The sequence below is a fragment of the Hyla sarda genome, chromosome 1, assembly GCF_029499605.1.
Source record: "Hyla sarda isolate aHylSar1 chromosome 1, aHylSar1.hap1, whole genome shotgun sequence".
In the NCBI taxonomy this organism is placed as follows: domain Eukaryota; kingdom Metazoa; phylum Chordata; class Amphibia; order Anura; family Hylidae; genus Hyla; species Hyla sarda.
The window spans coordinates 614,823,241-614,836,911 of record NC_079189.1 but is presented as its reverse complement, the minus strand read 5'-3'; the positions used below and the strand labels follow the sequence as shown (position 1 = coordinate 614,836,911).

Here is a 13,671-nt window from a genome sequence, read left to right as displayed (position 1 = left end):
TGGGAATGCTGGGACATTATACAGTAATGGAGGGGTCTGGTGATGACTGGAGAGGTGACACTGCTGGGAATGCTGGGACATTATACAGTAATGGAGGAGTCTGGTGATGACTGGAGAGGTGACACTGCTGGGACATTATACAGTAATGGAGGGGTCTGGTGATGACTGGAGAGGTGACACTGCTGGGACATTATACAGTAATGGAGGGGTCTGGTGATGACTGGAGAGGTGACACTGCTGGGACATTAAACAGTAATGGAGGGGTCTGGTGATGACTGGAGAGGTGACACTGCTGGGAATGCTGGGACATTATACAGTAACACCACTGGAGGGGTCGGGGTGATGACTGTATCATTATGTGTCAGGTTCCTATAAGGTGTCAGGACGTGGCGGTCTATTTCTCCATGGCGGAGTGGGAGTATGTAGAAGGACACAAGGATCAGTACAAGGATCAGGTCATGATGGAGGATCAGCAGCCCCTCACATCACCAGGTAATAGACATGACTATATACACACGTCCTCTCATTATTTGTATGTAAAGAATGAATTCAGTCTCTGTATGTGTTCCCTACAGTCAGATCCAGTAAGAGAACAGCACCAGAGAGGTGTCCCCATCCTCTTCTTCCACAGGATGATCAGGTAGATGGAGATATTCCCTATGATCTGTAGAAGGGCTGTGAAGCTCTTGTGGTCAGTCCCCTCATCCTCCATGACTCCTCATCTCCTGCTCATCTATAACATCCCACGTGACTTCTCCCTCTGTCTGATGACTTTTACAATATTTCTTCCATATCTTATGAATCAGGGTGAAGATCCGAACAATATTAATGCTCCAGAGACAGATATGAGCAGTGATGAGCAGTATAAGGAGGACATTCCTACAGAGAAAGATCTGTTCTATATTAATGCTACAGACATAAAGGAAGAAGAAGAAGAGACAGATGTGAGCAGTGATGAGCTGTATAAGGAGGACATTTCTACAGAGAAAGATCTGATCTATATTAATGCTACAGACATAAAGGAAGAGGAAGAGACAGATGTGAGCAGTGATGAGCAGTATATGGAGGAAATTCCTACAGGGAAAAATCTGATCTATTTTAATGCTACAGACATAAAGGAAGAAGAAGAAACAGATTTGAGCAGTGATGAGCAGTATGAGAAGGACATTCCTACAGGTTTCCGCCCAGGTGAGTAGTATCAGTCACACATTCTGCTCAGTCACTGACTGTAATAATTTTATATGGAATTTTTTTAATTCCGATGGAAATTAATTGTTTTAATCAACTGGTGCTCGAAATGTATTCAGTATCGTACATTACTTCTATTTAAAAATCTTAATCCTTCCAATACTTATTAGCTGCTGTATGCTCCAGAGGGAGTTGTGTAGTTCTTGTCAGTCTGACCACACTGCTCTCTGCTGACACTCTTTTTTTATTATAAAAGTACAAAACTTATACAAAAACACAAAACAAGCTTAACCAGCTATAACATAAATAAGAAATACACTGGTACCAGAAACACAAAAACAAAACCCTGCCTAACCGGCCAGCCCAGCTTTACAAAAACCTAAAATATGCCAACCCACCTAACTGAACCAAACAACACACTCACACACATACCAAAAATGAACATAAAAATAGTACAATTTGGCTTATCAAAATATGAAAATACAATTTAGCACTACCTGGCTACAACTCAAAACCATCCATACTCGGGAAACACAACGAGAAAACAAGACAGAAAATATAACAAGCACACCACTCCAAAAAAAAAAATTTAAAAGCACACCTTGGCTTATCAAAATATAAACAAACATAACATTTTGCACTACCTGGCTACAAAAAATAAAGAAAGAAATAAATAAAAAACACATACACTATACCAAATAAACTGAAATAAACCACTTAACATAATTGGTCCGACTGTCATAACTACAGTACTGTAATGCTGTAATCTAAAAAACAATATATAAACAATATACATACAAAATCACATGAACATAATAATATAGTATTTAACTAAAAATAAATATATACACTACAGAAAACCTACAAAAAAATAGAAAACCCTACCAAAATCCCTACACTAAAACTGTACCCTCTCCCACACCACCCCTCCTGCACATGGGTCAGAGTCCATACCGTTCATACACAAAGTCCTGTCCCTAACTGACCCATGTCAGGTCCCCAAAAGAAAAGCAAAACACCACCACCCACAAATACACCTTCCCCACCTAGCACTCCTCCCAACCAACTTACACACAAACTTATACATACTAACATATACACACTGAACCAAAACCACCTTAGGCCCAAGTTTGGTTGCCTGTAAGCCCTTCTTACCATATCAGCTTAAAACAAAACAAAAAGCTAGCGTGCACATGCATTAGCCCACCACCAGGAAGAAGGATGGCAGACTTGATACAAGAAAATAATTTTTAACTCTTTCCCTAACTCCCCCTACAATTCTCCCTAATTCTATCCCTCCTTCTATCCCTCCATTAAAACTGACCCTGCTCTCACCCTATCACTTTCCCTATGACACTGCCCCTAACCAAAATAAAGGTACTCTACCTAAAAGGTCTAGTACCTGGGGCACATCAAAATAAAAACCTCTCCACAGGAGAGAAGCCCTACTGGTACCAAGACTGCCATACTCCAAAGACCTGATCTTCCCAAGGTCACCGGTGATATTCCTACAGACCTCCACCTCGGAGAGGATTTTCTGCTGGGTCGACACTAAACACCGTTCGTTCCACGTGTAGTACCTAACCACTAAGCTAACTAAGAATAAAGTGCCCCGGTCTCGGCCACCCAGGTTCCTAAATGCCCCATAAGCCCACTCCAGGTAGGTAAGGCCGGCAAGTTGACTCCAGCCGATTGAAGCACCCACCCGGTTGTAGACCCCTATATTAAAGGGACAATGAAGCAGGAAGTGGTCCATGCTTTCCAGCGTGTCCCCACACTCTTCTCGGGGACATCCCCGATCATCAGAGTTCCTACACTTCAAATTGTCCCTCACATATAGCTTCCCCTGAAAGCAGCGCCAGGCCAAGTCCCAAAACTTCTGATGGATCCTTTTCATGTTTAAAAGATACAACCCGACCCTCAGATCCCGACCTGGGCAGTCCCTGAGCGCCAGAGGCTTCTGGAAGTGGGTCAACAGAACCCTGTTGTCAAGGAACTGCCTTGACTGGGTCCCGATCTCCCACACTCCCAGACCCCACCGACATATCGCCTTCAGAGTCGGGGTAGCGTAAGCCGGAAGATATCCATGGGGCGTACGAAGGTCCTTCACTCGCCCTCCTCTCTCCCATTCCTGGAAGAAAGGCCGAAACCATTCCCTGCAGGAGAGTACCCACGGAGAAGCCCTCTCTGACCAGAGGTTCGAGATGTTAGCTTTCAAGAAGTGGTTTGTAAAGAACACCATCAGGTTTACCATAGATAAACCCCCTAGTCTCCTCGTGCGGTACGTAACCTCCCTCTTGACTAGGTTCATCCTGTTCCCCCATAACAGTTGGAAAAACAGGCTGTAGATCCTAGTATAGTAAGCCTCTGGTAAGATACATACGCTGCCCAGATAAACAAGGGGAGCAGGTACGATTTGATCAGGTGTACCCTTTCCCTGAGGGTCATAGACCAACCCTTCCACTGGTCCACCTTCTGAGCGGCATCCTGGAGCTTACCTTCCCAGTTTTTGGTGGGATAATCATCCTGGCCGAATGTGATGCCTAAGACTTTTGCTGATTCTTGGGGCCCTGGAAGGGTGTCCGGGAGATCAAACGTGGGATCCCCCCCTCCCAGCCAGAGACTCTCACACTTATCCCAGTTGATCTTAGACCCGGATGCCTCCAAGTAACGGTCCACCTCCGACATCACCACATCGACCTCCTCTCTCGAGGAGACGAAAATAGTGACATCGTCAGCGTATGCCACCACTCTCTGGGTGACAGCCGGCTCTGCCAGACTCATCCCGACTCCCGCCAATGGTCCGCGATTCACCCTCCTAAGGAAGGGATCGATCGCGAACACATATAAGAGCGGGCTCAAAGGACAACCCTGACGGACTCCGGACCCCACCTCAAAAGAGCGGCCAGACCACCCGTTCACCAGCGGGAAACTCTCTGGCCCTGCATACAAGATCTTAAGCCAATTAACAAAAGTACTCGGTAAGCCATATCTCAGGAGGACGGACCAGAGGTACTCGTGGTTCACCTGATCAAATGTTTTGGCCTGATCCAAGGACAGCAAGTACCCCTTCCAGAGACCTGCACTACTCCGCTCCACTGCCTCCCTGACATTAAGGACAGCACTTAAGGTGCTTCGGCCCAGAACAGTGCAGTGCTGGGCCTCCGAAAGGATCTCTTCTGCCAAAACGCCAAGAGAGGAGTCTACCCCTGGCTCAGGAATGGTTTCAGCCAGGAAGACCGACATCTTGTCTCCATCTAGATCCTTCCTCCCCAAGAGGTGTAAGTAGAAGGATCTGACTACCTCCAAGATCCCTGATCTGGACCGATTCAGGGATCCTGTACTATCAATCAGTCCTGAAATGATTTAACTACTCACTGACATCTTACAGTTTCTGTAAGGGACGGGTGAGTGGTACTTCCCGAAATCCCTCTCAAAAACCAAAGATGCGTGCCTATCGTACTGACACCTCATCAGCAAGGATTTCACTCTGGAGATATCCTCTCGGCTACCTCCAGTCAAAACAAGAAGCTCGAGTTTCCTCCTCAGACCCTGATACAAGCGGTACCTGTTCAGGGACCTGAGGCTCGAGAGCTGGCGGAAGAACCCGCAACCCGCTTCTTGAATATCTCCCACCACTCTGACTTACTACTACATTGGTCCAGTAAAGGTACCTGACTCTAAAGAAAATCCTCAAAGGACTGTCTTACCTCCGCTTCCTCCAGGAGGGACGAATTCAGCTTCCAATAACCTTTACCCATCAGGGGGGTCTCTGAAACATTCAGGGAAAACAAAATCATACAGTGATCAGAGAACTCCACCTCAACCACGGACACTGCGGAAGAGACGGCTTCCTCCTTTAAATAAAACCTATCTATCCTAGACCTGCGACTACCTTGATGATAGGTGAAACCCGCGTGGCCCGAGGGGCTCCGGATGTGGGCGTCCTCTAGGCGAGTTTCTCTAGCTATGCTAATCAGTGCCACACTATCGCAAGTCAGCGGACCATTGGAGCCTCTCCTGTCTTGGGACCTCGTGACAGTATTGAAATCCCCTCCAAAGATCACTTGCCGACTCGTAAAAAGAAAGGGCTTAATCCTCATAGTTACATAGTTAGTATGGTTGAAAAAAGACATACGTCCATCAAGTCCAATCAGGGAATTGAAGGGAAGGGGATAAGGGGAAGGGATGTAGTTTTATAATTCTGCATAAGCATTAATGTTATTTTGTTCCAGGAATGTATCTAACCCTGGAATGAGATCTTTACGGCCCCGCTTAGTTTGTGGGGCGTAGATGTTAATGAGCCAGAGCTCTTGTCCCTTCATGAAGACATCTAAGATCAGGCACCTCCCCATTTCTAATTCAATAACCCGTTGGCATTCAACAGGAGCAGTAAAAAGGACCGCCACCCCACTATACGGCTCAGCCGCAAGAGACCAGTGGGAGGAACCATGCCTCCACTCTCTTCTGGATTTTACCAGAGAGGCTAGATCTGACAACCTGGTCTCTTGTAAAAAGAAAATGGCTTCAACACGGCCGATAAAATCAAAGGCTGCAAATCTAGCCGTATCAGACTTTATGCTGGCACAATTAATAGATGCCAGCGTCAATGGGGTGAGTGCCGCCATACAGGGTGATTAAATTAGACGGCCACACCCTTTACTTTTTCTTTCCTTTCTTTTTGGTCCCCTCATCCCCCGAAGAAGATGAGAGGGCAGGACCACTCTTTGATCTTTTTTTGGACTCTGATAGATCCATATTGTCCCCGTCTCCCTCCGGCCCCGGTCTAGCCCTGCCCTCCGAGGAAGGTGCCTCAACAGGACAGGGCCCAGTTCCCCCCAGAGGCTCTTTCTTCCTAGGCACCCCGCCCTCACCCTCCCCCTCTGAGGAGGGGGAGGAGATGGTATCGAGGACGAGGTAACGGTTTGACAGGTCAATCAGAGGGGGGGCAGTCAGGCTTCCGTTTTGGACCTGGCCCGTAGTACAAGGAACAGAGGACTCGGACCTCTTCTTTCTCCCTTCCCTTTTGCCCTTATCTTTCTTTTTAGGCCTCTCCCCACTATCCTCATCCACACTTTCATAGTGGGAGGAATCTGAAGGGTCGGCCATATTGCCATCCTCTTTGCGCAGCCTCCTGATCTCCTCATCTAGCACGTTCTCCTCCAGGGCTTCAGCAGTTACAGGGCCAGCTTCAGGAGCAGGGGCTGAAGCTACCCCCGCCACCTGGGCACTCTCCAGCTCCCTACTCCTTCTACGATTTTCCTTCCGCCTTAGTTTGGAGGGGCCCTTTTTCCTCCTTACAAGCCCTGTTGCGCCCCCATCCCTGCCCGTACCCTCCCCAGCCGAGGCAACTTCACAGCTCTCCTCAGCCGGAGTGGCCGCTGCATGGGCGAAGGCGCTAGGACAACGGCTAAAAGGGTGTCCGAGGACACCACACAGGTGGCACCGGATCTGCTGACAGGATGCGGCAGATGACCCACCCCACCACACAAAGCGCAGACCTGCACAGTACAGGCTGCGCTAAAGTGGGTGGGGCTGCCACACCTGTGACAGACCTTAGGCTGCCCCTGGTAGAAGACCTGAATCCTATCACGTCCAAGGAAGGCGGCTGACGGAATGTGGGCAACCGTACTGCCTGAACGCTTGAGTTTGACGGAAAACGTCCAGGCCCCAGACCAGATCCCGTGCTCATCAAAGTTTTTCTTGGGCATGTCCGTCACATCCCCATACCGACCGAGCCAGGTCATGATGTCATAACAAGAAAGCGACTCGTTACGGGTCAAAACGGTCACCTTCTTGACAGAGTTCTGACGGGAAATCGCCTTTACGGCGAAATCCCGCCAGCCGGGCTCGTTCTTCGCCACTTCGTAGTTTGACCAGAAGAGTTCAAGACCCTCTGGCCAAACGAAACTGACGTCAAACTCAGACGAACCGTAGGGGTGAATCAGGGCAAAGATGTCACTCTGCCTGAATTCCATCTGAAGGAGGAGCTCAACCACTTTAGCGTGAGGTGGACACGCATCCTTGCCCCTCCAAATCAGACGGACCACATTTCTACGATTATTGTCCTGCCCGGGTGTCGGGAGGGACCAGACCACCTCCCCATTCCGCTCTCGGAAAGCCCCCAAACCGTGCCTCTCTATCCAGAAAGACAGGTCGACCTCACCCCTTCCCTCTACCTGGATCGACCTGTCACCCCTGCGTAGAGCCTCCAGGAGGCGCTGTTGCAAATGGCCCCCAGGGCCGGACGGAGAAGGGAACCCCCCTGAACCACCGGCAGTGACATTGGCATAGCTCCTAGGAGCAGTCACTACCGGGGGGGCAGTCAGACCAGACCCAGAACCAGATTCAGAGCCACCTATACCACCATTCACACCACTACTCTCATCCACACCAGACTTCCCATTCATACCACTACCACTCCCACCAACATTCACTCCACTGACACTCCCACATACATTTCTCTCTTCCACAACACTACTACACTCAGCATTCACACACCCTGCACTCTTGACATGGCTAATAGATTCTGGGCTGGCTGGGAGTTGTAGTATTACTGGCTTCAGAATAGTCTTTTTCTCTGGCTTAGGTGCTGCTGCTCGGGTCGACACCGATGGCTCCTCCTCCATGGCTGGTGTTATTATCCGAGTCTGAGGCTGCCCCACCGGGCGCACCCCAGCTCCTCCCACAATGCCAGCACCTGCTTTGCCCGACCGCACGGGCTCTGCGGATGATTCCGGCACCCACACACTCCCCCCTCCTCACAGAGGAGTGTCCCGCAGTGCCCGCAGAACACACTATACTTGGAGGACCACCCCCCGAGCACATGGACCTACCACTCTCTGCCACCGGCACCTGAACACTCCCCCCCCCCCTCACAGAGGAGTTCCCTGTAGTGCCGATAGTGCCCACAGCACTCGGGGAACCGCCCCCCGATCACACGGCGGCATAGCTCACCTCTGGCACTTGGATATGCCCCCCACCACCCTGGGGCGGTCCTATAGTGCCAGAGCTGCCCACATGAGCCCATCCTGCCCCTCCCTACCGGCAGGATGGGTGAGCTTCACTTCTATTGCGTCCACAGCCTTTACTGACGCCATGCTGTACCCCCCAGTCTGGCTCCGTTCCACCACAGAAACGGGGTCTGGCAGTCTGGGGGGCTCAGCAGCCTGAACCAGCTTTGCAGCTGGCCCAGACTGCTGGAAAGGAACAAAGACATACTACACAGTTTCCTGGATCTTATGTTTCTTTGCCTTATGCTTCACTGCCACATCCTCACATGGGTCATCTCCAAAAGTGAAATGCTGGAGGTGGGCTGGGGACTCCTGCATTACGATCGCCCTCAGCAATCCCCCAGCCTCACTCTCCACATCCTCCTCTTCGCTTTCACTGAGCGGAAGCACCACCTGTGCCGGCTCAATGTAGCTGTCCTGGGTGGTGACACAGGGAGTAGAAACATGCGCAGTATCCTCCTCTACCATCTGTACATTTTCCTCCACCTTCTCCTCCTCCTTTACTCCATCACCACCATCCTCACCGCCACTACTCTCCCCATCATCCACCTCCACCTTACCTGGGGATTTCATGGCGGCAAACCTGTGTTTGTTCTCCAGCTTCTCCCTGAAGAGACCGCTCCCCTCCAGGATCTCTGCTCTCCTCTCCTCCAGCTTTATCTGAGCTTTCAGGGCTGTGATCTTCCTTTTAAACTCTGGCCTGTTTCTCTTGGACCCAGAGTTTGCCAGACTCTGAGTCCCACGCAGGTCCTCTCTTGCCGACCTCATACTCGGCAAATCGTGCATTCATTCGGGAACAGTATGTGGAGCTGGACTCTTTGGGCCCTCTCTCAGCCCACAACTCCACACTTTTTCTCCTCGCATTTCTTCCACCAGATCTCTGGCTGGCACCCGTTGCCAGAGGAGCAGAGCCTGCATTGCTGCAGACTCTGCTGGATCTTCTGCCTCCGGATGGAACAATGGCTGTAGCAGTTTTCTCTCCACCCCCCGCCAGCCTTGAAGAACGGGGAATGGAGGCCTGAGGCTCCATGCAGGAAAGCTCTCCCAGGGAGCCTGCCACACCCCTGGGAAAGGCTTGATGGAAAACGCTGCTTCTCTGGAAGTCTGGAGCTCAAAAGAGATACATATTTCTCTTCTCTTTGTAGCAGACAAGGAAACAGATACGTATGGTCTAGGGCTGTTGAGTTGTTCAAGCTCTAACAATGAGTCTTTCCACAACTTCCACTGCATTTCCTTCTCTTCAGGTAGAGGTACGTCCCAGTCACTTTGTTCTTGCTCAGTAGTGATCTTTCTCAAAAGAGCTTTACCTTGCATGATGATGGGTGCTACGAACCCCAGCGGGTTGTAAAGACTGTTGACTGTAGATAGGACACCTCTTTTTGTGAATGGCTTCTCTTCTCTGGAGACACTAAAGGTGAAACTGTCAGTCTTCAGGTCCCAACTAATCCCAAGACTTCTTTGCAAGGGTGGTGATTCTGTTCCTAGATCCAAGTCTTTGAGGTCTTTAGCACGGTCTTCCATTGGAAATGCTTGCATGACTCTGTTGCTGTTGGAAGCTACCTTATTCAGTCTTATGTTGGATTCTGCCAACATTTCTCTTGTACTTTTCAGGATGTTGATAGCTTCTTTGTTCCTGGAGAAAGAAGCAAGTCCATCATACGTAGAAGTTCTTCATGACGAACTGTGTGGCTTCTTGACCATGTCATTCATCTTGCTGTGCTGCTCGTCTCAGGTTGTAGATAGCTACAGCTGGAGAAGGGCTGTTTCCAAACACATGTACCTTCATCCTGTACTCTGTGATTTCTTTGTTAAAGTCATTGTCTGCATACCACAGGAACCTTAAGTAGTCTCTGTGATCTTCACGAACAAGGAAACAGTAGAACATCTGTTGTACGTCTGCTGTCACTGCTACGAGTTCTTTTCTGAACCTGATGAGTACTCAAAGGCAATTAGGTGGTGTTCAGGTCAGGTCCGCTGAGAAGGACATAATTTAGTGAGATGCCTTTGTGCTTCGCACTAGAGTCAAATACTACGCATATCTGGCCTGGTTTCTGAGGATGGTACACCCCAAATATTGGTAAGTACCAGTGTTCTTGGTTCTCTTGTAGTGGTGGTGCCCTTTCAGCTTGATCGTTGTCAAAGATCTTCTGCATGAAGGCTTGGAAGTGTTTCTTCTTATTTGGCTTTCTCTGTAGATTGTACTGCAACGAGGTGAAGTGTTTCTCTGCTTGTACCTTGTTGTCAGGAAGGCGATGGCGTGGTGACCGGAAGGGTAGAGGGGCTACCCAGCTGCCTGATTTGTCTCTTAAGACTTCTCTGTCCATAATCTCAAGGAAGAGAGTATCTTCCAAAGAGGGTGCTGGCTTGTCGTCGTCTCGTGTTCTTTCAAACACCTTACAGCCCAGTTCATCTGTATCTCCAGTTGACGCTAAGTCTTTCATGCACCTCTGGATACTCTGACGATGTGTTGGGTTAACAAGTCTCTCTTTAATGTGTAGACTGTTGGTACATGGGCAAAGACAAGGTGTACGACCATTCTGTAACACATGTGTTCTGTAGACATTCACCTTTTCTGGTTTGTGGAGTCCGTCTAGACATACTTCTCCAATTGCGTTGTGCAAATGGTGCATTGTGTGGCCCATTGTACTGTTCTCTGACTTTGTGCATTGTGCATTGTGTGGCCCATTGTACTGTTCTCTGACTTTGTGCACTCTGAGGATATCTCTCCCAAGTAGAAGGATGATTGCAGCATCTGGATCTAGTGCTGGTATCTGGTCTGCTATTCGCACCAGATGGGGTTGATGACGAGCAACTTCAGGTGTGGGGATCTCTGATCTGTCGTCTGGTATCTCATCACATTCTATGAGGGTAGGAAGAGTCACCTTTGTCTTTCCATCTAATGACTCGATGATGTAGTTGTTTGCACTTCTCCCTGTTGTCTCTACAACTCCAGAACAAGTCTTCAGGGTGTATGGAGTTGGACTTCCTTTGTCACCGAAGAGGTCAAAGAACTCTGTTTTTGTCAGAGATCTGTTACTTTGTTCATCCAAGACTGTGTACATCTCGATTGCCTTTTCTCTGAAACCTGCAGGATACACCTTGACTAAGCATATCTTGGAACAGGGGCGGTCCTGCTCTGTACAGATCTCAGTGCACTTTGAGGTTACTGCTGGCGTTGTACTCTTGCCTTGCTCCCCACCATGATCTTCTTGAGTTGCTGGAACTTCTTGTTTCCATGGTGGTGGTCCTGGGTGCAGTGCTGACAGGTGTTTGTCACCGTTGCACTCAGTGCATTGTATTGTTTTTGTACAGTCTTTTGCAAGATGCTGAATTGAAGCGCAACATCTGAAACAAATACGATTGTCTTTGACGTAAGCTTTGCGCTCTTCTAATGTCTTACTTCTGAAGCTGTGACATTTTCTTAGTGGATGAGGTTTGTTGTGGATTAGACATATTTTGTCTGGCTCCTTAACTTTCTTACTTGTGTTGTCTTCCTGATTGACTGCAGACTCAGGCGAGACGTCTGTCTTCCGTACAGAAACTGTTGCCCTGCGTTCTTTGTAAGGCATTGGATGTTTTTGCTCTACCTTTGGGGAGCTTGCAGTTCTCTTGTTCAGGAAAGCAAAGCTTGGATCATAGTGGTTTCAGCTTGGTCTACGATGAATTCAGCAAGGAAGGCAAACGGTGGAAATGCGACTCGATGATCTTTCTTGTATCTTGATGCTTGAGTGACCCACCTTTCTTGCAAGTTGAAAGGAAGTTTCTCGATTATGGGATCAACGCCATGTGCTGTATCTAAGTATGAGAGACCTGGCAGATATCCACTAGACTTTGCGGCTTCTATTTCTAAGAGTAGGTCCCCAAACCCTCTCAGCTTTTGATTGTCTTTGTTTGTCATTCTTGGATAGTTTTCTATCTTCTTCAGAAGAGCATCTTCAATCACTTCAGGTGACCCATAGCAGTGTTCTAGTCTCCTCCACACCATTGCAAGTCCTGCTGCTGCGTCATGAACATGTACTGATCTGATTCTTTGGGCTTGCTCAGTGGACTCTGATCCTAGCCATTTGACAAGCAGATCAAGCATTTCTCTGTCTGTCAGATCTAAGTCTTGAGTACCGCTTAGGAAAGATGACTTCCAGGCCCAGTAGTTTTCTGGACGGTCGTCGAATTTCATGAGACCAGCGCTCACTATCTCACGGCGCATCAGGAATCTTGCTACCTCTGTAGCTTTTGCTGCATCTGGTGAATACTTCCTGGGTGTAAACTCAGGGTATGGCTGCGGCTGGTAAGGCTGATGAGGCACTTGACTAAGTCTGCTTTGTTCTCTTCTGTTGTAAGTCTTTCTGCTATAATCCAGACTTGTATTTGCTTGAGGAGGGAGTACATCAGCATCCGTTTGCACTCTTGTCAGGTTGACCACTTGACTTCCTACCCTGAGGTTCTGATTCAGTCTTGCAGTGTTGCATAGTATCAAAGTTGCTTATTGCTGGTGGAGTCAATGATGGTCTTGGTGCATAATTGAACTGCTGGTCAGTGTACATGGTTGCTTGTGACTGTATGTACTCACGGGTACGTTGGCTTGCGCTGAGGGGTGACATCTGGGTTTCTATGTCAGCGAACTGAGCTTCGGCAGCCCTTGTGAGAACTTCTGCCTCGGCTAAGGCTGCTGCAGCGTTTTTCTGCTGTTACAGTAAGTGTAAAGATGCTTGCACTTTAGCTTGTTCTTTCATCAATTCAGCTTCCTGCTTTGCATAGGAAGCCATCATACAAGCTGCCTCTGCTTGCGCTCTTGCCTTAGTTGCTATGGCGCTAGCGGATGACAGGCTGGTGGCACAGCGTTGTTATAGCACGTGAGAGAATTAGTTTCACTTTCTAGTGCTTCGCGCCCTTACTCCGATACAGACTGCAAATCTGATAAATACCAAAGCCTATTTACTATAATGTCTCGGCTGTGTGTTGATTTAAGTAGACAGCGTCACATCAAGTTTATACCGAATCTCAAGGAAAGACACGCTGATTTGCTTAACTGATGTAATCTTTACTGAGATATAATGAAAGTGGTAAAACTGTAAAACAAACATATGAAAGACAAATATAAGCATGGCTATTCAAGTGCCTTACATTATGCATAGCTAATACGTAGATGGGGTCTAACGTGCTCACTTACTACACACTGAAAAACACATTCTCTATCTACAAATGCCGAGCATCTCTCTACACAAGATAACTAGCAATTCCTTACTCACAGGCTTTGGTATTTATCAGATTTGCAGTCTGTATTAGCTTCAAGAAGTCCTGTGGATATTATCACTGTGGTAGCTGGAGCTGGAATGAATGAGACGTGCCTGGGGCTAGCCCTAGGCTTTAGAGAGAAGGCCCGCCTCTAGGCTTCAAGAAAATGGAGGGTCTTAAAGGGACAGACCCTGCTGAGTGCCAAGCATGTAAAATACATTGCGAAGGCAGCACAATG

General features: G+C 48.5%; 1 protein-coding gene across 1 annotated transcript in view; it reads left to right on the top strand.

The window, feature by feature from the left end:
* Positions 1-13,671, top strand: part of LOC130308814 (oocyte zinc finger protein XlCOF7.1-like) — a 178,421-nt gene that overhangs the window by 103,199 nt on the left and 61,551 nt on the right. The window contains exons 4-6 of the mRNA XM_056552278.1: positions 366-492; positions 576-640; positions 807-1,188. Coding sequence (XP_056408253.1) covers positions 366-492; positions 576-640; positions 807-1,188 — 574 coding nt within the window. The remainder of the gene's footprint in view (positions 1-365; positions 493-575; positions 641-806; positions 1,189-13,671) is intronic.